Genomic DNA, 25021 nt, shown 5'->3' on the forward strand with positions numbered 1-25021 from the left:
AAAAAGCTTAAAGCCCAAAACAGCAGCTGTAAAAAGGTTTGTGAGGCCTAAATGGGGTAGTTAATGTGACATTCACTTGAGGGCATGGTCAAAAAGTGGCCATGGCCAATAAAGTTAGTGTTTCTTTACGGTATATGACTTGTAGTGTGGCACCTTTACCCCTTTGTTTAGACTAAATTTGACCTGATGGTACACTGCAGAGACTGTGAGAGTAAAATAGGCTCCATTGAGGCCAGAAATTATAGTCCTCATCAAATCTCAGGGCCAGCAATGATAACCCTAGTCAATCACTTCCAGCAAGTGTCAGGGCAACAAGGCTGAAATAACCGCTTTACTGGCTTAGGATGGGCATATCATTCTGCCCTTTCTAAGCCCTCTACTTACCTGCCGAGCAGAACAAGTGTTGTCCTGCTGCACCGCTGTCACAGCCTGTGTCCTACGTAGTCATCTTTGCTCCTGAAATCATTAAGTGCCGTGTGCCCCTTCCTGGTTCACGCACCCTGGCCACGTTGTCATGCACCAGGTTTGTCCTCCTCCAGCTTATGTTAATGAGAGTGAAACATCCTGGGATATTTCATATACATATCCCAAGAGGCTTTACAGCACTAGAGATGTCATTCATGCCTAGGAAAAAATGGCAGCTGGGGGGAAGGGCAGGCGGAAAAGAAAGTAAACAAATACAGAAAAGGAAGGTTGTATAGGTGGCTTGGAGTGCAAGGATGTCCAGTACCTCCAGGTCATACTTTGTCTAAACAAAGGGGTAGAGGTGCCGACACGACAAGTCATATACCGTGAATAAACACCAACTTTATTGGCCATGGCCACTTTTTGGCCAGTCTTTCAAGTGAATGTCACATCAGCTCCCCCATTTGGGCCTTGTGAACACAGAACTGCTGTTTTTTGGCTCCATCCATCTTCCCATCAACTCTGACCAGCTTCCCTGTCCCTGCTAAAAAAGGAATTCCCACAACATGATGCTGCCACCACCATGTTTCATGGGTAGGGATGGTTTTTCCAAGGTGATGTGCAGAGTTAGTTTTCCGTCACACATAGTGTTTTGCTTTTAGGTCAAAAAGTAAAATGTGCTTCTTATCTTGGCACTTTTTCCACATGTTTGTTGTGTCCTCCACATGGCTTCATGACTAATAGTTGTCCTGTGGACAGATTCTCTCACCTGATCTGTGGATCTCTGCAGCTCTTCCAGAGTTACCATGGGCCTCTTGGCTTCTTCTCTCATTAATGCTCTCCTTGCCTGTCAGTTTAGTTGGACGGCCATGTCTTGGTAGGTATGCAGTTGTACCATGAACAGTGCTCTGTGAGATGTTTAAAGCTTGGGATATTTTTTTATAACCTAATCCTGCTTTAAACTTCTCCACAACTTTATCGCTGACCTGTCTGGTGTGTTTTTTGGCCTTCATGATGCTGTTTGTTCACTAAGGTTCTGTAACAAACCTCTAAGGCCGAGTACTCACGACCAAACATGTTCGCTGGAAATGTCCGACGGGCTGTTTCCGGCGTACAAGGCTGTTTTTTCATTTGGCCCGCTGGCTTGTACACACCAGCGGACCATATTTCTCTGCGGACCTGAACGCGTGCACGTAATCCACGTTTGACGTCACTATAAAGGGAAAGGCCAAAGTCAATGGCGACGCCCTCTGTTCCGCTTTTGCTAGTTACGGCTTTGCTCGTGTTAGTGAAGGTTTGGTTAGAGCTGATTCGCGCTTCTCGGTCTCCAGGCTTTAGCAGGTAGTATTTTCTCGTTCAGTGCGTGTGCTTGTGGGTACGTAGTTGGCATTCGGGTACAGGCGTGCAGTTCGTTCTGCTTTGCAGTTTCGTACTGTGCGTTCGTATCTGTGTGTCGTGCGTTCTTTGCAGGTACCGCTGGATTTGATTGTGCTTTCTGTTGGAGTGTGTTCTTGACTGACCAGCCGGCCGGTTTGAAGCCATGATGGAGCAGCAGCGTCAATTTTCGCGAGTTGGTGCTGTTTATGGGATGGCTGCTGGATATGTTCATTATTCCAGTACTTTGGCCAGAAACAGGGGGCGGAGGCGTTTCTGGACCAAGAATTGGTTGCGCCAGCGTGACCAGTTCTCACATATGCCTCTGCTTAGGGAAATCCAGGAGAATAATCCTAATGACTATAGGAATTTTCTCCGCATGACGGACCCCGTATTCAACAGTCTGCTGGAACTTCTGTCCCCCTATATCATGAGGCAGGACACTGTGATGCGCCAAGCCATCACGGCCGAGCAGAGGCTTATTGCCACGTTGCGGTACCTGGCGACTGGGAGGAGCCTGCAGGACCTCAAGTTCTCGACAGGCATCTCTCCGCAGGCGCTTGGGGTCATCATACCGGACACGTGTGCTGCCATGATTAAAGTTATGCACGAGGAGTATATTAAGGTAAGTTTCATCATTTTAACCTCACAATGTGTCTTTAATAATGTTGTCAACTAACATTTTTTTAAACTTCCCAGATATGCTGTGTGTTTAACTAACGTTCCCTTTTCTCACTATGCATGTTGATATCAGCTTTTACATGTTATTTTTTTTTGGCCTACCTGCATATTTGGATCTTACCCAATCTTAACCTGTCCAGCATGCTATCTTCGGGCCAAACCCCACCTTGCAACTTTATTTTTTTTTTGTTATTTTTTCGAAAAACAGTTAAAACACCCCCCACCCCCCCTTCAAAGTGTTTTTGTCCCCATCAGAGGGCTGTGGAGTCTCTTATTAATTAAGTGGGCCTATCTATTTGTGCCCCGAAATTCTCCCTTCATAATTTGAAAATGATATTTTAAAAATGTAAAGTTGCACAAGGATGCTTGTAGGATTATGTTTGCAATGTTTATGTGCCAAAGTACTAAATCTCTTTTTTTCTTTGTCCCCACAGCTACCCTCCACACCACAGGAATGGCAGTCTGTGGCTTCCCAATTTGCCGAGCGGTGAGATTTTCCTAACTGCGGTGGAGCAATAGATGGGAAACACGTCCGCATTGTGCCCCCACCCCACTCGGGGTCCTTCTATTATAACTACAAGGGTTATCATAGTATCGTGTTGATGGCGGTGGTGTCTGCACAGTATGAGTTTCTATATGTGGACGTGGGGAAGAACGGCCGGATGTCAGATGGGGGAGTGTTCTCACGGACTGATTTCTATGATCGTCTCCAAACTGGTGGTCTGGCATTGCCACCAGATGAAGATAATGTGGAAGGACTTCCGTTTGTGTTCCTAGCGGATGAGGCTTTCGGGCTTGGACCTCACCTAATGCGGCCTTTTCCCCAGAGGACCCTCACCTTAGAGAGGAAGGTGTTCAATTTTCGGTTGTCCAGGGCTCGGAGGGTAGTCGAGAATGCCTTTGGGATACTCTCCAACCGGTTCCGCCTGTTCCTGACATCGATACATTTGGCGGAATATAAATTGAACACCATTATATTTGCCTGCTGCATTTTGCACAATTTTCTACGCAGGCACTCCCAGACGTACCTAGCCCCCATGGGCTCTGAGGCAGGACTACCCTCAGAGAACATTCCTGGCCTGGACACTGGTCGCGCTGGCTTGGCCCCCCAATCTGCTCGTGAGGTACGCGACAAATATGTTGAGTACTTCATGGGTCGGGGGGCCATTGCTATGCCAGATCATATTTCTTTCTAATTCGGCCCCCCAAAGAAAGGAATATTCTCAGAACAAATAAATAATTAGACCATTGGACTTTATACAGTTGTTTGTCATTACTGCTTTTTCTCTATTTTTCTGTCTTCCAGGTTCTCTACAAAAATAGTGCACTTCTAGTGCCAAATTTACTTACTCAGATGTATTAACTAACCACATTTGCACATTATTCACTCATCTACAAACTGGGTATTCAGTCTAGAAATAAGAAGCCACTCATTTTTCAGCTTTTGATGTCATAACTAGATATTTTTATTTTAGTCATTTTTCAACAAGAAATGTGTATTTTTTGGCTGAAAACATTTTTTGGTAATTAATGTAGGAAAATATTTGCTTTTAATTATTTATTTTTTTGTCTTTATTGACAGTGATTAGCAATAATACTGATCGAAACACAATGTAATAATAATTTCCCTGAAAATATACGCCAGAATTTTTTGGCTTGTCTCCTATATATCTATCTCTAGATATATATATATATACACTTCTAAACATATATTTTTCCTACTTTTGTTCAAAATTAAAGGTATTATTTAGTTTGGTTTTCAATAACCCAGAATAATTTATATGTTTCATTTTTTTTTTGGTATTTTTGAAAATAATTTTTTTTTTTTTTGTAAAATTTTTTTATTTTTTTAGAAGACATTTATTTACATTTAGAAATGTTTGGGTATTGTTTTTCTACAAAAAATTGTTTTGCTTTGTATTTGTTTGTGTATTTTTTTTTGTAAACTTTTAACACAACAAAAAAGTTTTAGATTTTTTTAAGATAATTAGTTAACTTATTTCTTTAGGTGAGATTTCTTGTTCGTTTTGTGATCTGAAACTGTAAACATTTACAAACAAAAAAAGATCAACACCAAACCAAAATATAAAAAAAGAACAGCAGTCAGTCATGGATGGTGTGCTTTCACACTGGAACACGCCAAAATTTCTAAATGCACACATTCAGTGAAAAATCGCCAAATGTCATTGGTTAAACAGACAAATGGCCACATGTGCTATCTGACATCATGGGTGATCAATGTCTGTGTTTTGTGGGAGCAAACCCTTCTTCCTCTCAACTACTTGAGGATCGAGGAGGGGTTTGTACCCACAAAGCACAGACAATAGATAGTCTGTGATGGCAGATAGCACATATTGGCACACTGTGTGTGCATTTAGAAATTTTGGCGTATTATAAAGTAGAAAAATAAAAAATGGTTTTGTGGGCGGGGGATGTGCTTTTGTGTTTCAGTCTTTGACACGGCCCATCATGTCAATGATATTTTTGAAATTCTGTTCGATGACTAGCATCCTTTGGCGCATGTTGTCCATTTCCGTGCTGCACTCCGAAATGACATTTCGAACATTCTGCTCCATGACGACCATCCTTTCCCGCATATTGTCCATTTCCGTGCTGCACTCCATTACTTGCTGTACTATTATTGAAGCACTTGCACGTGAAAAATGTGCTACACCATCTTCATCCCCTAAAAAGAAACAAATTGGCATTCAAAATATGTAAAGAGTTTCCGGCCTATCTGCATATCTTTGGCCCTATTAATGTTGGGGTGACACTGACCTGATGGCCTGATAATTTCAACATCCACAATTTCACAATCTTCTATCACTCCTCCTTCTTCCACCACCTCAGCCTCATCCTCCACGACTCCTCCTTCTTCCACCACCTCCCCCTCATCCTCCACGACTCCTCCATCTTCTTCCAGAACTCCTTCTTTATCCATCACTACCCCTTCAAAATCACGCAATTCTGCTTCGTCCAGTTCCGCCTCATCTTCCCCGAATTCTAAATCCAGAGTTAAGTCTTCCTCCTCTCTTCCTTCCACATCCTCCTCTCTTCCTTCCACATCCTCCTCTCTTCCTTCCACATCCTCCTCTCTTCCTTCCACAGCCTCCTCCTCCTCCTCAACATGTGGAGGTGTTTGATTTTGTGGGTGTCTGGCCCTCTCTGCCTCCTCCAATTGCTGGCGTCTTCTTTCCCCTATAAGAAATACGAAAAAACAAAAGGTATACTCATCAGCACACTGATATTGGATATCATAAATCGCACACATTGCATAGACGATACATTTATGATGATTTTTGTTTGTTTATTCTTTCAGCAATCCTCCATTTTTGGCGTAGTTCTAGGCCAAGCTCTGATCCTGCCCCTTTTTTGCAAAGAAGTGACACACATGGATGTCCCCCCAAAACATTAATTCTCGTCGACCCTCCAAATAAATATCCTTTGATTGTTGAGACACAGGTGCTTTGCATTTCCAGATGTTAAAACATCAACTTTATTTGCATTTTGGAGAATGAATCTTGTTTGCCTGTCACATGCACTCAAGTAAATTTCTGTGATTTTGCTATTCAAAAATGTTTGCAAACAAAGTTTGTGGCCAGTCAGCCATGTCCAGGTGTGTTGTTCCTGGACTAACCTCGCATTTTTGCAAAACAATGTCATATTACGCGTGTTTACTATTTCACGAAATTTGGTAAAGGTTGTTATTTTACATAAACACAATACAGTATCTACACGTGTTCAAAAGTACAAGCAGGCCAAGGAGGCAGATGTCAAAAACTACATGTCAACACATTATTGCAGACATCCCCCCCCCCTTAAATAATATGGACTTACTTTTACGCAGAATTTTGAGGATCTTCTTCATGTGATGTGGCTCCCTCAATTTTAAATCGGACCAACGCTTCCGGAGTTGCTCCTTGGACCTGGTGACACCAAACATTCTCCTCATTCTCCTTGCCACCTTGTCCATTATGTGTGACTTTCTACGGTTCGGTGTTTTGTAGGGCCCACATTCACCATCATAATCCTTCCTCCTCATGATGTAAACCAACTCCACCATTTCTTCAAACGCCATATTAGTGGCTTTATATCTTTTAGGCCTGGATCGGGACGGTCCTGCCTCTGTCCCTTCACTTGCGCCATGAGAGCTCCGTGCCCGCTCGTGTGACATCGCCATCTTTCCTTCCCACAGAGATTAGGGGCGTGGAAACGAGGAAATGTCCCGTCAGGGGCGGAGATGAGGGCGGGGATTCTTGCATATGCGGAGTGTCGCGAATGCCAACAACGTATTGACGTAGGTTACACGGAGAATATTCGCGCGATTCCAGAACCTACACAGTTAACGCCATATTTACTTTTACAATTGATTAGGGGCATGGCAAAGGTGACGAGGGCGGCGTTTCATACATACGCGGAGTGGATAAAAGGCGCTTGACGTGATTACGTAGGTTACGTGTTAATTCATCGAGCGTAACAAACGAGGATTTTGAGAGAGGCAGGTAAGAAATTTAAACATGGGATCAGCAGCGGGCTATAAAATGTAGAGCCATGGGATGGGGGTTTGGTCTGTTGGTTGCACAGTTTTATTAAGCTATTATGTCTCTTGGATACCAGAATGTGATTTTAGAACCCAAATGCTTTTGTAGACATCACAAAATAGAGATGTCAAAAATGCTGTGACTCATTACCAATTATGTAGGGTGTATTCAGATCAGGCCAAGTATTGTTCTGTGTTGGTTGGACAGAGGTCATTAGGAAGTGTCTTTCATGTAATCAATGCTGAGGGGCAGGATATCTACACATGCAATAGTGCCTTGATGAATGCTGTCATTTGTAATAATTGTGTATGGTTGTAGATTTCTATTATTTCCTGCAATGGAACCAAAGGGGCGGCATGTATTAAAAAAATGTTAGCTACAACCAACCAATGGGGCCGAGCTGGCCAGCATTTTGTAAACAAGAGACACTGTGTTTGTATTTCTATATAGGTACTACTTTTTAAACAACATATTCTATCAATGTAAATGCTGAGCCTTTTTTAAATCGTGTTTTTGGTTTCTTGTTATTTTTGTAATCTAGACTAAAATTCTAACAATCAACATTTACCAATGGATCTCCTGCAGACCCAAGACATTATCCAGCACTTGCTGGATAAATTTAGGGAAATGCCCATCCTGTGGGATTCAAAGCAGCCCACCTACCATAACAAGGACGTACGAGCGGCAGCACTTGAACAGCTAGCAGCATACATGAGAACATGGGTGCCAGAATGCAGTGCCAACATGGTGAAGGATAAACTTGCCAACCTCAGGGGCACATATAGGAGAGCATACAAAGCTCACCAAAAGCAGCTAAGATCTGGAGCAGCAGCAAGACCACCAAAGGAACCCAAGCTGTGGTATTACAGCCAGATGTCTTTTTTGCGGGATCAACTGGAAGGCAGGCCATCTATGTCAAGTCTGAATCCCAACCTTCCCTCCACGCTACCTTCCAGCGGGACTTCCCCAGATCACCACAGCCCTGCAGAGTCGGATGAAGAGGGCCTGGCTGACAGAGAGGCAGATCTGCGCCTCTACGATGATGAGGTATAGTAGTTTCATAACTATTTAGGGAATAATATTAATTATTGTTTGATTCTTGACTTGATATTGGTTAATAAAATACAAGCTGGGAAGCAAAAATGAAAAGTCGTGGGCAAACAAATAGGTGTCAGGGATGACAACTGCAGGGGTCAGAGGGTGAGTCTGTTTTCAAGTTTAAATTAACGGCAAAAAAGAAGATTCAAGCATGAAAATGTGAGTGATTATATTTAGAAATATATTACAACATGTCCCTTTTTTTACACAGGAAGAAGAGACCAGCCAGGAGGTGGCAGATCCTCTCCTCACTGACAGCCAGGCCGAAGGGGTCAGTGGCAGCCAGGAGGAGGCCGGGCCCAGTGGCGTTCAGCAGCTCCCCAGGACAACTAGCACCAGCCAGGCTCCTCCCCTTTATATTAGGCCACCAGGCCGTAAGAAGAAATTGGGGGCAGTGGAGGAAGCCAGCCTCCAAATGATTAAGGAGGCGAGTGCCATCATGAGGGCCCCCCTCAACCCCACTGAGGCCTACAGTGCCTCCGTGGCACATGATCTGAATAAAGGCACGGAGGAGCAGAGGCAATTGGCCAAGGGCATCATCAACCAGGCCCTTTGGTGGATGCAGAGGGAGCTGCTGACCCCAGACACTGGGCTATGTGACCCGGCCCGGCTTGCTGAACATCATACTCCTGCTGCCACATCATCCCCACCTGCAAGGGCCCAGGGAAGACCCGCTGTAAGGCAGCCTGGAAGGAAGGTTGCAAGGAAGAGGAGACGTTGATGCCCTGCCTTCCATTTGATCCCCCACAAATGGCATATTGTTTGGACTACCACAGCTTGGGTTCCTTTGGTGTTATGTGCTGCTGCTTCAGATTTTAGTTTGTGTGCCTCCTGAGGTTGGCTAGTTTAGCCTTCACCATGTTTGACAATGCAAGTTTGCATGTATTTTGCTAGCTGTTCAAGTGCTGCCATTCAGTTTTTGTTCCTTTTTATCATTTGCGAAAATAAAAGCCTTTTTGTTGAATTTAAAAACGTGCCTATTGTTTGGAATACTGTGGGTATTATTTTAGGCATCAAACATTAAAATATTCACTAACTCATGTGGGGGGGGGGGGGGGCATTTGGTGTGCCAACATGGTAGACAATTTAAACAACCTTCAAAATAATCCAGTTAAATATACAAACAAAAGCAAAATCCTAACAATTTGCTATTAAAAAATTCTAAATGGTGACATAACTATAAACACATAAATAAAGTGGGAAAGATAAACATTAAACATTAAAAGCAAAAAATTATACATGTGGAGGACCACTAAAAATATGATACGTCGGGCCAATAAAAGATTGCTAAAATCTTACTACATCACAGCTAACAAATGTCACTTTTCAGTATGGAACAACTCAGTTGAAATAACATGAGCTAAATAACTGATTATTTATAGCAAGAGAAGAATGAATAAAACGACGGCATCAAGTGTTGTTTATTGTGTGGTTTGCTTCAGTGTTCTATTGCTAGAATTAATCTTTCTATTGACGAATGTGCCATATCCCAAACAAACGTGAGTTTTACCTGAACGAGCGCTCCCGTGGCCTCATTTAGTCTGAGCATGCGCGGGGTTTTTGTACGTTGGTTTTGTGTACTCACCACCAAACATGTCCGTCCGGACAGGATTTGAACGGACGGTTTTAAAACAAGTTTGGAAATAAATGTCTGCTGAATAACGGCCCGGCGGGCAAATGTACGGTGAAATTCTGTACGCTCGTAACTACACATGACCAAACATGTCTGCTGAAACTGGTCCGCGGGCCAGTTTCAGCAGACATGTTTGGTCGTGTGTACGGGGCCTAAGGGGTTCACAGAACAGCTGTATTTATACTGAGATAAAATTACACACAGATGGACTCTATTTACTAATTAGGTGACTTCTGAAGGTAATTGGTTTCACTAGATAGTTAGTTAGGGGTATCAGAGTAAAGGGGGGCTGAATACAAATGCACGCCACACTTTTCACATATTTATTTGGAAACAATTTTGAAAAACAATTATCATTTTCCTTCCAATTCACAATTATGTGCCACTTTGTGTTGGTCTATCACATAAAATCCCATTAAAATACATTTAAGTTTTTGGTTGTAAACATTTCCAGGGGTATGAATACTTTTTCAAGGCATTGTACATGAAGCTTAATCAGGAATTTCTATCCAACACTGAAGAGTTTAGCCCTGGAAATGTACTGACTGCTGGAGAATGTATGTTGTCCAAGATTCTGTGGTAAATTAAATTATGTTGCTCCCTGTGAAATAATTACTGCCAAATAATTCCTCTGTACAGGCAATTGCAAATTAATCTACAGTAAAAAATTAAAAAAAATAAGATCTCTAGAAAGTTATTATGTGAACCATTTGGCAATCGAAAAGGAAGGGAATGTTAACTACATCTGGCGATCTATTAGGAAAACCATTTCTTTACCTCTGCCTGACTGATCAGTAGTTCAGACCATTTCTGCCATTGAGGACATTTATCCCGGTCTTCAAACGTGGCATCGTTTGAATTCCAGCAGCACTGTTCGTGGCTATACCAAAAGTCATTTAGACAAATCCCCTCTTTCAGATCAGTCATCCAGTCCACAGCTAAGTCAATAACACCTGCCAAGGTACCTAAAGACAAAACAGAATGAGATTTAGAATCTTTTTTTATGTTTCAAAAATATCATCTTGTGAATGACATACATGACATGTTTGGAATCCATGAATCACTTGTTTTTATTTATTACATATGTAGGCAGACATAGGTAGATTCAGGTAGAGTTAGGCCGACTTATCAGTAGATAAGTCAACCTAACTCAGAATCTACGCCGACTTATGTTTAAGCGTATGCTCAAACAGACATACGCTTAAACATATCTAAGATACAACGGCTTGCGCCATCCTATCTTAGATTGCAATATTTTGGATGGCCGCTAGGTGGCGCTTCCATTGCGGTCGGTGTAGAATATGTAAATGAGGACATACGCCATTCACGAACGTACGCCCGGCGCAGTACTTTTACGCAGTTTACGTAAGAGATAGGCCGCGTAAAGTTAGAGCTAGGCCCTAGTGGAATAGTAATGTCAAGTATGGCCGCCGTTCCCCTCGTCGAAATTCGAATTTTTTACGTTGTTTGCGTAAGTCGTCCGTGAATCGGGATTTACGTCGTTTACGTCCACGTCAAAATCAATAGGCCCGTGCGGCGTACTTAGCCGCAATGCACACTGGGAAATGTAGGCGCATGCGCAGTAACAAAAAAACTTCAAAAAACGTAAGGTCAAGCCTTATTACTATAAAACACGCCCCCCTAACACAGATTTGAATTCGGCGCCCTTATGCCCGCCCGCTTTAGGCTACACCGCCGTATATTAGCAGGCAAGTACATTGAGAATCATTACTTGCCTAGCTAACTTACGGCGGCGTAGCCTAAACACGCTAAGCTACGCCGCCATAACTTTATTCCATTCTACCTGAATCTACCTAGTAGAGTTTTGTGCTGCCCCAGTTATGCCTCGTACACACTATCGGAATTTCCGATGAAAAAAGTCAGACCGACTTTTTCCATCGGAAATTCCCGACCGTGTGTATGCCCATCAGAGTTTTTCCATCGGATATTCCGATGAATTCCATCGGAGTTTAGATAGAGAACATGTTCTCTTTTACTCCGATGGAATTCCGTCGGAATTCCGATATGAGTTTGGTCGGACAAAGGTCTGATCGTGTGTATGGGGCTTTAGTGTTAACTATGCTTCCTGTTTTTTTCTTGGCAGGCTTTCTTGGGTCTGACCAAGTGGTCCTGTGCTGTGTAAAATCTGATTTGGGTATTGAAAGTCTACAGTTGCTGCTCTTACTGTTGCCAGACTCTGTTTTATTGGCCTGCTGAATATGCAGAGTCCAGAGTGACAACTAATGCACATCTGCCCTAAGGATCCTTCTAAAGCTTGGTGGAACTGCTGCAGATGGCAATCCTGGATACTGCCATCATGGACTCTTTCTTGTCAAGGTATGCTGGGGAAGCCACAAGCCTGAGTTAGGGAACTAGGGATGTTAGAACAAGACTGTTGCTAATGTTATTTGGAATGACCAGGTTTTCCAGTAAAGCTTTTGAAACTTTTTCTTTGCCTGGTCTAAAGTTACTCAAGGGGTGTAATGCAAGTAACCGGCTCATATAGTCTACAGTTTGGATCAGCTAAGCACATTGGGGTATGACAATAATGGTACAAGTGTTAATACAGTGTGAAGTTACAAGAGGTTACCAATGGTAACAAAGTTCTCTCCAGCAGCCTGTTGTAAGCATGTGACAGGTGGGGTAGCCTCTTGCAGGAGGAGTTGTTGTCAACACTCTCTAAGTGAAGTGCACGCATGGAGTCAATGCTAGGTGCATGGCGGGGCTCCATGCCGGTGCTGAGAGTGAGGTATTGGTGATTGTTGTCAGCACTCTCTCTGTGAAGTGCATGTATGGAATCAGCGTTAGGTGCATGGCGGGGCTCAATACCATTGCTGAGAGTGAGGTAGTGGTGATATGCTGAACAGGTGGAGAGAGCTTTGCGTGTACTTCCTAAATGCATCAATGACTGTAGTGGTGTATAATTACATCAAGAGCGTTAACTAGAGTTCAGTCATTTGTTCAAGGCAACCCATGTGTAAGGCAGTGACCCTAACCAAAGTGCCTAGCCTAGCCCAGAAGAATCCACCCTGGGGTAGGCCTCTGATGTGATCATAAGCTAGAACAGGAGACATTCTCATGTCTACAGTAGGCTTGGTGACCCCAGTGGCCAGCCATCGTCTAAGTCAGGGGTCTCCAAAACTGTGGCCCGAGGGCCAGATGTGGCCCTTTGATAGCATTTATCCGGCCCTTGGGGCACATTTCCTTCCACTGATATGAGCACTATTCCTACAACTTACAGCAACAATGGGGCACTATATCTTCCACCGATACCAATAATGGGATACTATTCCTTACTAATAGGGGGAATACTCCTTCTCCTATTGACCACCAACCCTGAGGCCATATTTATTCTCACTGATGCTGGGCCCAGGACATGTTCTGCCCCTGCTGACAACAATCCAGCCCTCCTAAAGTCTGAAGGACAATAAAGTGGCCCATTGTTTGAAAAGTTTATTTATTTATTTTAAAAAGGGGGATGCCATCCAGGGCCCTGGGGACCACCAGGCCCGTTAAGCCCTGTATACACGATTGGATATCTGATGGAATCTAATCCGATGGATTTTTTCGTCGGATATCCGATGAAGCTAACTTTCATCAGTCTTGCCTACACACCATCAGTCAAAAATCCGTCCGTGCCAAAACGCGGTGACGTAAAACACTACGACGAGCCGAAAAAAATGAAGTTCAATGCTTCGACTTGATTCTGAGCATGCGTGTATTTTTATCTGATGGAGTTCCACACAGACGATCGGATTTTTCTATCGTTTTTTTATCCATAGGAAAAATTTAAAACATGTTCTATTTTTAACCGATTGCGTGTACACGGCTTTAGAAGTCGGGGGGGGGGGGGGCTTTTGGGGCTGACGAAAAAAATAAAAATAAAACAAATACATTTAAAAAAAGGGGGATGCCATCTGGGCGCCTGGGGACCACGGGCCCCTTAGAGGTCGGGGGGGCTTTAAGGGCTGAAGAAAAAATAGGGGGATGCCATCCGGGCCCCTGGGGACCACCGAGCCCCTTAGAGGTCGGGGGGCTTTGGGGGCTAAAGAAAAACAATTATTTAAAAAAAAATGATATATATATATATATATAAATAAAATTTGGATGCCACCCGGGCCCCTGGGGGCCACCGGGCCCCTTACAGGTGTACTGCCTGTACCCCCCTGATGGCAGCCCTGGTGTGAACCCAGCATTAGGGTTTGGGGAACAGCATAATTATGTATAGTAATCCACAATGCACACTGCTTTGTGTGTAAACAGGATGTGAAAAATAAGCAGTGCCAGTGTTAGATTGACTATTAAACTGAGGACGCTTTATAAGTACTAAATAAAGTACTGTAATAAATAAATAAATCTTGCAAAACCCAATCATAAACATGCCCTTGGGCCATATGGGACACAGATAAATGGATTATGATTAATTTTCAATCTTTTAGACCATGGGTCTATAAACAGTCATGTCTGTGAATGTCAAAGTTTTACAAAGCCTCATGGGATGTGTAGTTCCGCAACAGCTGGAGGGCCGTAGTTTGAGGATCCCTGTTTTAGACTATCGACTTGGAAAATATCAGCTTCAGCATATCAACCCAAAACGAAAAAATAAATATTATTTGTGCTCCAGCGATGGATTCTTACAACTTTAGTTTTGCATTCAAATACTATTTATCAGTTCATTAAACTAACTAATTGGCCAACAATCATTACTTTCAGCAATGCAACCGATGCTCATTGAATTGAGCATATAGGCCAGCCCTTCTCAACCAGGGGTCATCTACAGGTTGCTAGAGGGTCATAAAGCACTGAGCAATTTCTGCCTCACCAGGTGGTCCTTCTCCAACTGTCCAGAAATGTAGATGGGTTGTTTTCACCGATCAACAATATAGGGTGCCAATTCTCTATTAACCACCAATGCAGGTGAACCCTACAATATTTACTCTCTGCACTTCTTTTCTGGACATTATTTCAATATTTTGGATAGCGTAAGGGAGGGTTATTTTTTTTTTTTTCTATCTTTGCCCCATTGAGAAGATTTACCTTCACTTCCTTTCCCATAGCCAAAACAGAAAGTGAAAGGAAATCCCTGAAAATTAAGGGAATCTCTTGGGGACCACCAGAACTAGTGTGTCAATTGGACGATTTCTCCTGTATTACTTTTCTGGGGGGACAACCCTAAATTTGGGATTTTTCTTTTACGTTCACTTTCAATGATAATGGTAAACAGAACAAATAGAGAGAGTAAATATCCCTAATGAGGGGAACAGATAGCGATAAAACCTGACAGGTGTTCTAATTCCTTTTCCACTTCATCCATAACGAATAAAAAGGTTTTGGCTTTAGTTATACTTTAATACCAAAAATAATTTTGTTGTACAGAGCAGCCCTGAGTGTCAAATACACAAACCAAACCACATCTTTTGCTCTTTTATTTAATCTTATACCTCAACGTAATGTCCGCGCTAATATACCCTGAGCTGTAGATAAATCAGTTAACAACAGAGATTCATTGAGACCTAAAAGTTATATCAAGGGTTCCTCCGTGTTAGAAATAGTGAGAAAGAATGCCCTAGACATTATTGAAGACAGTGAAATGTGTTGTTTGTGCTATAAATAGGAGAAACAGTGACATCTAGAGGCAGTTTATGTTAATGTTATTGTTCAGAATTGAATTGCTTATATATACAGTGTGGGCCAGATCCACAAACGAATTACGCCGGCGTATCTATGGATACGCCACGTAATTTTTAAAATGCCCCGTCGTATCTTTGTTTTGTATCCACAAAACAAGATACGACTGAATCTGGGCTCGATCCGACTGGCGTACGTCTTAGTACGCCATCGGATCGTAGGTGCATATTTACGCTGGCCGCTAGGTGGCGTTTCCGTTGAATTCCGCGTCGAGTATGCAAATTAGCTAGATATGGCGATCCACGAACGTACGTCCGGCCGGCGTATTTTTTTATGTCGTTTCCGTTAGGCTTTTTTCGGCGTATAGTTACCCCTGCTATATGAGGCGTACTCAATGTTAAGTATGGCCGTCTTTCCCGTGTCAAATTTTGAATTTTTTTACGTCGTTTGCGTAAGACGTACGCGAATACAGCTTTGCGTAGAATGACGTTCACGTCGTAAGCATTGGCTTGTTGCGGGTTAATTTCGAGCATGCGCACTGGGATACCCCCACGGACGGCGCATGCGCAGTTAAAAAAAACGTCATTTACGTCAGGTCAAGACGTATTAACATAAAACACGCCCCCATCACATACATTTGAATTGCGCGCCCTTTACGCCGCAAAAGTTACACTACGCCGCCGTAACTTACAGCGGAAATTCTTTCAGGATACAAAAAAAATAAAAAAAGCCTTCATTTAATACATATTATATGCTACAATATTCATTAAACTGTTCTCAAAAGACATATTATATTTAGCCTTTAAGTAAATATATAGCACTATTCTGCCACTATACATATTCCTTCAACCAGAATTATACTATAATAGATAAAGATATCATCCATAATAGACAAAGACATCATCACACATGTGCCATGAGATCATCCCACTCAGTGTTAACATGTGTCTCTACCTGGAGCTATGCAGCTTTGCTTTGGAGATGTATGAGTAGATGGTTGTGCTGGAAGGGAATTATAAGGGGTTGAGGGTTGTGGAAGTATAGTCCCAGTGAAAGGTATAGTACATAAATACATGTTGCTTGCAGTAATGGGTACTGGATGTAGGGGGGTGCTGTGTGATGCAGGGAACCCTGGTTAATTTCTTGCAGAAGTGCCCAGGAGTGTAATGCCCCGTACACACGATCGGAAATTCCGACAGCAAAAGTCTGATGTGAGCCTTTGAACGGGAAATTCCGACCATTAGTATGTTCCATCTGACTTTTGCTGTCGGAATTTCCACCAAAAAAAGATTGAGAGATGGTTCTCAAATTTTCCGATGGAAAAAATTCCGATCGTCTGCAGCAATTCCAACGTGCAAAATTCTGACGCATGCTCAGAAACAATTTGACGAATGCTTGGAAGCATTGAGCTTAATTTTTCTCGGCTCATCGTAGTGTTGTACATCACCGCGTTCTTGACGGTCGAAAGTTCAGAGAACTTTTGTGTGACCGTGTGTATGCAAGCCAAGCTTGAGCGGAATTCCGTTGGAAAAATCCATCCAAGGTCTTTCCGACGGAAAATCTGTTTGTGTGTTATTCTGCTCTATGAACTCCATCTGTATCTCCAAGTAGTGAGATGCAATACAATGAACATTGACCTTACCTGCTAAGAGTCCAATTTTGAGCATGACAACCCATCCTGACCAAGCATCTAGAAGTCCTTTGATGAATTCCCATACAGACTCCTTGCTTTTGTGTGTGATCTAAAAAAAAGTAATTATTATTATTATTAATAAACAAAACAGGGAAAATACAATCCTGTTATTACTCAAATTTCTACCAACAAACTGAAGCCAATCAAACTTACTGATCTTTTGGAACCCATTTCCCCAACAGTTGCCACCATTTCCCCAAGATAAGGCCAACACTAGGTGTTTCTCCTAAATACATAAGATGAGGTATCTATACCTTGTTTTGTGGCTTACCGGTCCTTAGATGTGGTGGCTGTATTGGTTTTCTTTTTTCCATGCCTTTTTCTTCTTCATTTTCACCTGGTGATCCTGACAAAAACACACTTCTAGTCCTGGAGTGACAAGACTCACTAACTGTACAGTATATATGGGGGAGCAGCGTTGTCACCCTAGGACTTAGGCTCGTACATACAACCGTTTTCCTCGACAGAATCCATCAAACTTGGTGGCAGAGCTTTTTTGCCGAGGAAAACGGTTGTGTATATGTTTTTCATCGAGAAAACTGTCGAGGAACTCGATGAGAAAAAAAGAGAACAAGTTCTCGTTTTCCTCGTCGGGTTCCTCGTCGGGCTGGTTTTCGACGAGAAACACGTTCGTGTGTATGCTTAGAAACCCGCACATGCTCAGAAGGGTGGCGCCAGTGGAATCAAACTTCCCCTTTATAGTGCCTTCGTACGTGTTTTACATCACTGCGTTTGAGAACAACGAGATTTGGTCTTGACCGTGTGTATGCAAAGAAAGCTTGTCAAGTTTCTCGACAAGCCTAACAAGGAACTCGTCAAGGAAAACGATGTTTCATTTACGACGAGTTCCTCGGTCATGTGTACGAGGCCTAACAGTGTGAGAACACCTCCTCCTCCTCTCGTCATCTCAGTATCACAGGAGGTGGTGTTTTGTAGTTCACAGAGAGAACTGGGAAGGACAGATAACACTGGCAGAACCAAAAGGTTTTTTTTTTTCTCTCTTATCAAAAAGATAAATAGCAAAACACTTTTTACCACACCTAGGCCAATAAGAAAAATTCAAGTGTTGCTAAACCCACGTCCCTGCATTCACTATATCTGGTCTCCCACAGCACATAAAACATGGAAATGCAATTATTTTAATAACTATAAACTGCTAAATACCTTTTCTCAACAGTAGTTGGAGCAGTCTTGTGACTTCTAGCAATGTCCAGCCAAGCACTGATTAAAGATTTTAGGAGGAGTTTTCTGACTGCCCTATGAGACTGCAAGGCCCCTGACTCTCTGTCTTTTACCCGTGGGGTGGTTCCCTTCACTTCATCACTTGCACAGATCTGCATGGTTTGAAGTCGTCACCATATTTTGAACTTTGTCAACACCGAAGTTTGATCACTCTAAGGACAGATAGTCTTTGCGTTTTTGCACCTGTTTTGAATTTCCTGCATATAGACTTTCATAGTGTGCTTATGGGGACATTTCTATTTACATTGTTCACTATCAATATTTGAGCACTTTATCAAGTTTTTACATATTTATTCATTTCTCACGTATTTATTTATTAATTCATTTATATATTTTGATTAGCGCTACACTTTTTTTGTTTCCACATTGTTGCAATTTGTCTACTTGGTGTGTCAGCAGCTTACCCTTAACCACTTGCCGACTGCGCTATAGACAAAAGACGTCTACAGCGCGGTTGAGTTACTCTGGGAAGACGTCCCTGGGACGTCCTCCCAGAATCCTGCTCCCCTCATTTGAGATCTACCCCTCAGATTAACAGCGACTGTACTTCCAAGTGCACTGTCAGTGCAATTTCAAGTGCACTTATAGTGCAAAGTGGATTTGCCTTTCATAAATAACCCCCATTATCACAGTAGACTTCTTATCCCAACCTATGTCTAATGCCTCGTACACACGATCGGTTTTCCAGACGAGAAACTGCCATGTTTTAGATTGGTCGGGAAAACCGGTCGTGTGTATACTCCATAGCAGTTTTCCCAATGAGAAAACTGCCCGCAGTGGAACCTGCTCTATTTTTTCCCATCGTGTTTCCCGTCAGTCTTTTTCTTGTCGCGAAAACCGCTTGTGTGTATGCTTTTCTGAGGTAAAATCAAGTATAATCAAGTATAAGGCCCCGTACACACGACCGAGTTTCTTGGCAGAATTCAGCCAGAGACTCGGTCGGAGCTGGATTCTGGCGAGAAACTCGGTCGTGTGTACACTTTTCAGCGAGGAAGCTGACGAGGAACTCGTCGGGCCGAAAAGAGAACATGTCTCTATTTTCTCGTTAGTCAATGGGAAAAGTCGGCCCGCCAAGTTCCTCGGCGGCTTCCACACTGAACTCGACGAGGAACTCGATGTGTTTGGCACGTCGAGTTCCTCGGTCGTGTGTACGGGGCCTGAGATGGGAGCGCTCGTTCTGGTAAAACTAGCATTCGTAATGGAGATATCACATTCGTCACTATGTAACGGACTGAAAAGCACGAAGACTGAAAAGCGCGAATCGTCTCTCACCAAACTTTTACTAACACAAAATCAGCAAAAGCAGCCCAAAGGGTGGTGCCATTTGAATGGAACGTCCCCTTTATAGTGCCGTTGTACGTGTTGGACGTCACCGCGCTTTGGTCGAGCGTTTTTTTGACTGAACGTGTGTATGCAAAGCAGGCTTGAGAGAAATCACATCGGGAAAAACGTTGGGTTTTGGCATGTCAGGAAAACCAGTCGTGTGTACAGGGCATAAGACTGGGTTCCAATAAGGTGATTACACAAATGCATCTTAAATTGTCTAGGGTCCACCTAAAGGGCACATTTTCTTAAGCTCAACATTACAATCAATTCCATTATCAACTGGTCATTTTCTTTTACTATGATTCTTCTGTCTAATTTGATTGCTCTTGTAATGGTGTAGCATGATTATCAGTTTTCAGTGCAGAGCCATACAGTCAGATATGAAGAATTGGTTCTCTTACTTTTCTATGCCTGTCTGTGTCCCGTGACTTCTCCCTTAACCAGTCAATAGTATGGAAGTCCTCATATGTCCCAACATCTGGAACTGGCTCATCAAGGAAGTCCATCAGGTTGCTGGAACCATTTATCTCTCCAGTATTAACCATATTGGCTTCTACAATCAAAAAGCATTTACATTATTAAACCGGTTTATATAAACAATGCATTCTTCAGATTGTGCTGTACTGTCAGTGTATATATAACAAGGTATTATTTTGTTAATATATAGCTTTTGATCTTTAATTAATTGCATACAATCTAGCCTATAAACATTTTGTTGATTCATTGAAAACTTAAGACTAAGGAAAAAAAAGTTATATTGGCACTGCAGTAATTAGCATCAGATGTTATCTCAGATACGTAATGTTAAATAAGTGCAATAAGTTATTTTTATCCTCCAGACCTCCAGTTTAACCTTAAACGCATGCCTGGCTCTGTGATGCAGCAGCATTACTTTATGTGACATTACAGCAGATTTGGGCACATTTATACCTGTGTCTGCGTTCTTCTACAGGATGGTTAGGCTGCCTAGGAGTCAAACAAGCTACAGATGTCATAGTACTGCCATTCCTTACAGCAACTGAGGCCAGTCAACAGAACAGTGGCACGATAAGCAGAGGCATGCGTAATACAACATAATACTTGCTATGCAATAAATGAGAATAAAAAAGGTAAAGAAAAGGGAGCCGAAAATTTTTGTATATGTTTTCATTCTTTTTTATTATGAACTATTACTCATAAATATTTGATATTTATGATTTCAAGCAAGTATGTGTAACTCCATGTTTCTTTTCTCTGTTTTTTCAGATTAACATACCATAAAATCTGTCTCTTGAAGTTTATTAAGTAACACAGGATTTAGTTATTCATACAATTGGGTTATACTACCACACACAGGAGGGGTTGGACATTGAAACATAGAAGAGTGATGGCAGAAACTAAAGACCAAGTAGTCCATCAAGTCTGCCCCTTTTTTTCATGATTTTATATTTTATTTTTACTTTCTTTTTCTTTTCTTTTTTGTCTTATTATTGATCTATGTTTGTCTCTAAAATGTTTGAATCCGCTTACTGTTGACTGACTCACTACCTCTGTTGTAAGTCTATTCCAAGCACCAACCACTCTTTCACTAAAATAATACTTTCTAAGATTAGTTTTGAACTTTCCTCTTGTTAGTTTAAAGATCATGTCCCCGTGTTCTTGATCTTTGTTTCATGTTGAAAATACTGCCCACGCCCACCTGAACCTTTTTCGCCCACTTGATGTATTTACCCACTTCCACAATTCCCAATACTTTCACCCCCTTCCAGTCCAGGCCATTTTTCAGTTTTTAGCACTGTGATATTTTGAATGACAATTACTCAGTCAAGCAACACTGTATCCAAATATATTGTTTTGTGTTGCACTCCACGCCGCCTGGCATTAATTACAGGTCAGTTTCTTTACAGCAGTCTCCGCATCCGCTCATTCATTTATACTATAGTTTAGTGGCTGATCTATTTCTTTATGTTTTCTTTGTCTACAGTGGTTCCTTACTGTTCAATTGGGGATTATTCGCCCACTGTTTATCTATGTGCTGCCTGTATACTATACCAGGACCCAATTTAACTTGGCTATCCTTTATTATCCCAATCTAACTATCTTGGCGTTTTTCCAGCCTGGTCTTTATGTTTGGTATTTATTAAAGGGGTGGTTCACCCTAAAAACTACTTTTTTTTATTACACTGGCCCCCCACATTACAATACGATTAAGGCTATTATTATTTTTTTGATGCTGTACATACCTTTGTACAGCATATTCACCCGTTGCGAGTCCCACGGGAGTGGGCGTTCCTCACATGTCTGTGATTGACATTTTGACCAAAAACGAGCTCCCCCCGCCGCGTAAGCCGCGTCACGGTTGGCGAAAGGAGCCTAACGGCGAGTCGGCGCTATACTGCGCATGCGCATCGCCTCCTTTCGCCAATCGTGACGCGGCTTATGCGACGAGGGGAGCTCGTTTTTGGTCAAAATGTCAATCACAGACATGTGATTAACGCCCACTCCCGCGGGACTCGCAACGGGTGAATATGCTGTACAAAGGTATATACAGCATCAAAAAAATAATAATAGCCTTAATCGTATTGTAATGTGGGGGGCCAGTGTAATAAAAAAAAGTAGTTTTTAGGGTGAACCACCCCTTTAAGTACTACCAGGTAAGTTACAACACCATCTCTCCTAGCTGATTGCACCACTAAGGATTTCATTCATTTTAATTTAATCTAAACGATTCCTGCATTATAGGATCCCGCTGATAATATTCTACACTTTAGCAAGTCTATTATCTTCTTCATTATATATGAATGAGTGGTCACCTATACACCCCTGGCGTGTCCTACCTCTATTTGTCTCTACACGGTATTCCCTGATATCTACTGCTCTTGCGACTTGAATACTAAGCATATCTTTAGTGAATATTTTTACTGATGCTTCTATTATGAATACCCTGACATACTGGTCTATATTACATAATATGGCTATCCTCTACTGGATAAGATATTGTATCTATACTAATTTCTATAATAACTATGCATTAATTGTGTATTTTTGTACAATATACTCACGTCCCCATAGTGTTCATATTGGCGCCTCTGTAGCCATGTGTGATTTGGGTGCCCCCACTAGTGGTCCATTGTGCCCCCTTGCGTTGAGAATTCACCCCGTGCTTGTCTGGCCCGCATATTTATGTATACAATTAATTATACTTCTTGTATAAATATCTATATGATTATATCCTATAAACCTTTTTCCTTTCTATATAGCATACTTTTGAAGAAGCGCAATGATACACGAAACATGTCAAGTCAACTCAGTTTTCGCTTCAACATTCATACATCAAGTATAGCGGTCAACTAACCCTTTAAGGCTACATTATGCACGAACAACCTGATTGTTGTTCGCTTCTGAAGGGTTGTATCTATGTTCTGCTCTACTATCTTTATGTTCTCTGTTTGTTGTTAGAATGCTGTTCAAGTATTTTGCTATATTAAGTTCTCTGTGAACTATCCTTTTATGCTAATTGTATTAATAAAACTTTTTATACTTTTTTGAAAAATCCTTGGTTCATTACTGTGCCTTTAAAGTCCATGAAAAGCCCCTTGTATTCCTCTCTTTTAACGTATCCAAATATATGTTTTTTAAAAAGATCTTTCTTTCCCCCTCTCTGATTTCTTTCTACTGACCTATTGAGGGCATCTGTAGGGTAGAGCAGATTAGGTGGTGCCTTTTTGTTTATGTCTATACCAATGATCTGTATTCATATCCAACATCTTGGCTGCCAAGTGAATAGTTGATATTTTTGTTCTTTGTTTTTGTTTTATGCATTCTTGTTTTACCTTATAAGCCTGGGTATGTCCAATAGGCTTTGTTTTGTACCTTAACCTCAAAATACTTAATAAAGAGTATCTTTAAAAAAGAAAAAAAAATGATTTTTCATTTGGTGGCATTTAATCACCACTGGGTTTTTTATTTTTTGCTATATAAACAAAACAAAAAAAGAGAATTTAAAAAACACTATTTGTTAGTTTCTGACAGGTCCCAGGAGATCGCCTGCCCTCTCTGAGGGCACAGCGCGGCTCACGCATTCACAGTGTGTGCCCGGCCTCCAATTGCCCACAGTCTGAATGGAGGCGCCGGCGGAGAGGGGGGGAGAGGAGCAACGCATCGCTGGACCGTGGAGCAGGTAAGTGTCTCTTTATTAAAAGTCAGCAGCTACACTTTTTGTAGCTGCTGACTTTTAATAAACATAAAAATGCTGGAACTCCGCTATTAACTCCCACAGAAATCCCAAAGTCAGGTCATAGGGGGTCAGATACAGGACAGTTTTTCAATAGTTACTTCCAATTGGCCTTAGCAATGTTGCACTGCTTTACCTTTTAAGACTTGCAGATAACAGTTGCAATTGCTAGCAGTGTATATGTGACATTAAAGCCCACTGAGGGCTCATTAAGACCAGCTGCTATGAACATGGTGGTCATGGGGTCCTGGGCTCTGTTCCAACCCTGGCCTTATCTGGATAGGATTTCTATGTCCCACCTGTGTTTGTGATGTTTACCACAGGTGCTCGGCTTTCCTCACAGGCCACAAACAGGTTAATTGCCTTCTGTTAAGGCTCACCTTAGAATGTTTGCACATGTGCTCCCTAATGTGTGAGGATAATGGATTTTAAGGTCATCTGGGAGTCTGGGACACTGCTCTATTTAAAACACAAAGGAATATGTCAGCTCTGTATAAATAATTAGTAATAATGAGGCCAAATACACTTTTGTATGAACAAAGTTCCAAACAATGTTCAAGAGAATTCTACTAGATGTATGGACTTATTTTGGTGGTACATTTTTCTTACTAGAAAAGTAGAAAAGCTATTACACATTTAAAAACAACTCCATATATATATACTAGAGGCACATTATATGATTGGTTTTTATCTATTTTTAATCGTTTTTAAAAGGAATCAGTTAACTATTTTGTCTCTATACCCTGTAAACAGTCATTTCAGCAAAAAAAAAATGTTTTATTTACAACTCCTTTAATGAAAGGTGTGCTGTTGTATATAAAGAAAGGCAAAAACTATAAAGCAGACCTTTTGTATATATAACTAGCTGAATACCCGGCGTTGCCCGGTCTTCCTATCCTAACCTTTTGGGGAGGAAAATCATAGTAATATAAATATACCCATCTTTTATATAAGGGTGTAGGTAAGGGTTAATTTAACTGTCATATATTTTTATTTGGCATATAAGTAATATGTGTACCAGGTATTATTGAAATATCTCCAGGCGTACAGAAGTTATGTGGGAACATACATTTCCCATTGATTTGCATGGGACTTTAAACAAAAACCCAGACCCTCACAAATGGGGGTAGTTAAGGGATAAATTAACTATCCTATAGTTTAAGTGGACATATAAGTAACATGTGACC

General features: G+C 41.8%; 1 protein-coding gene across 5 annotated transcripts in view; it reads right to left on the bottom strand.

Annotated features, from left to right (window-relative positions):
• CLCN4 (chloride voltage-gated channel 4) overlaps nucleotides 1-25021 on the bottom strand; it is an 86999-nt gene that overhangs the window by 44749 nt on the left and 17229 nt on the right. For all 5 annotated transcript variants that reach the window (XM_040338136.1, XM_040338133.1, XM_040338135.1 and 2 more), the window contains 3 exons: nucleotides 20023-20174; nucleotides 17003-17102; nucleotides 10510-10697 (listed from right to left, as the gene is read on the bottom strand). In XM_040338136.1, the coding sequence (XP_040194070.1) occupies nucleotides 10510-10697; nucleotides 17003-17102; nucleotides 20023-20166 (432 nt within the window). In that variant the 5' untranslated portion in view covers nucleotides 20167-20174. The remainder of the gene's footprint in view (nucleotides 1-10509; nucleotides 10698-17002; nucleotides 17103-20022; nucleotides 20175-25021) is intronic.

The sequence above is a fragment of the Rana temporaria genome, chromosome 2, assembly GCF_905171775.1.
Source record: "Rana temporaria chromosome 2, aRanTem1.1, whole genome shotgun sequence".
NCBI classification, from domain to species: domain Eukaryota; kingdom Metazoa; phylum Chordata; class Amphibia; order Anura; family Ranidae; genus Rana; species Rana temporaria.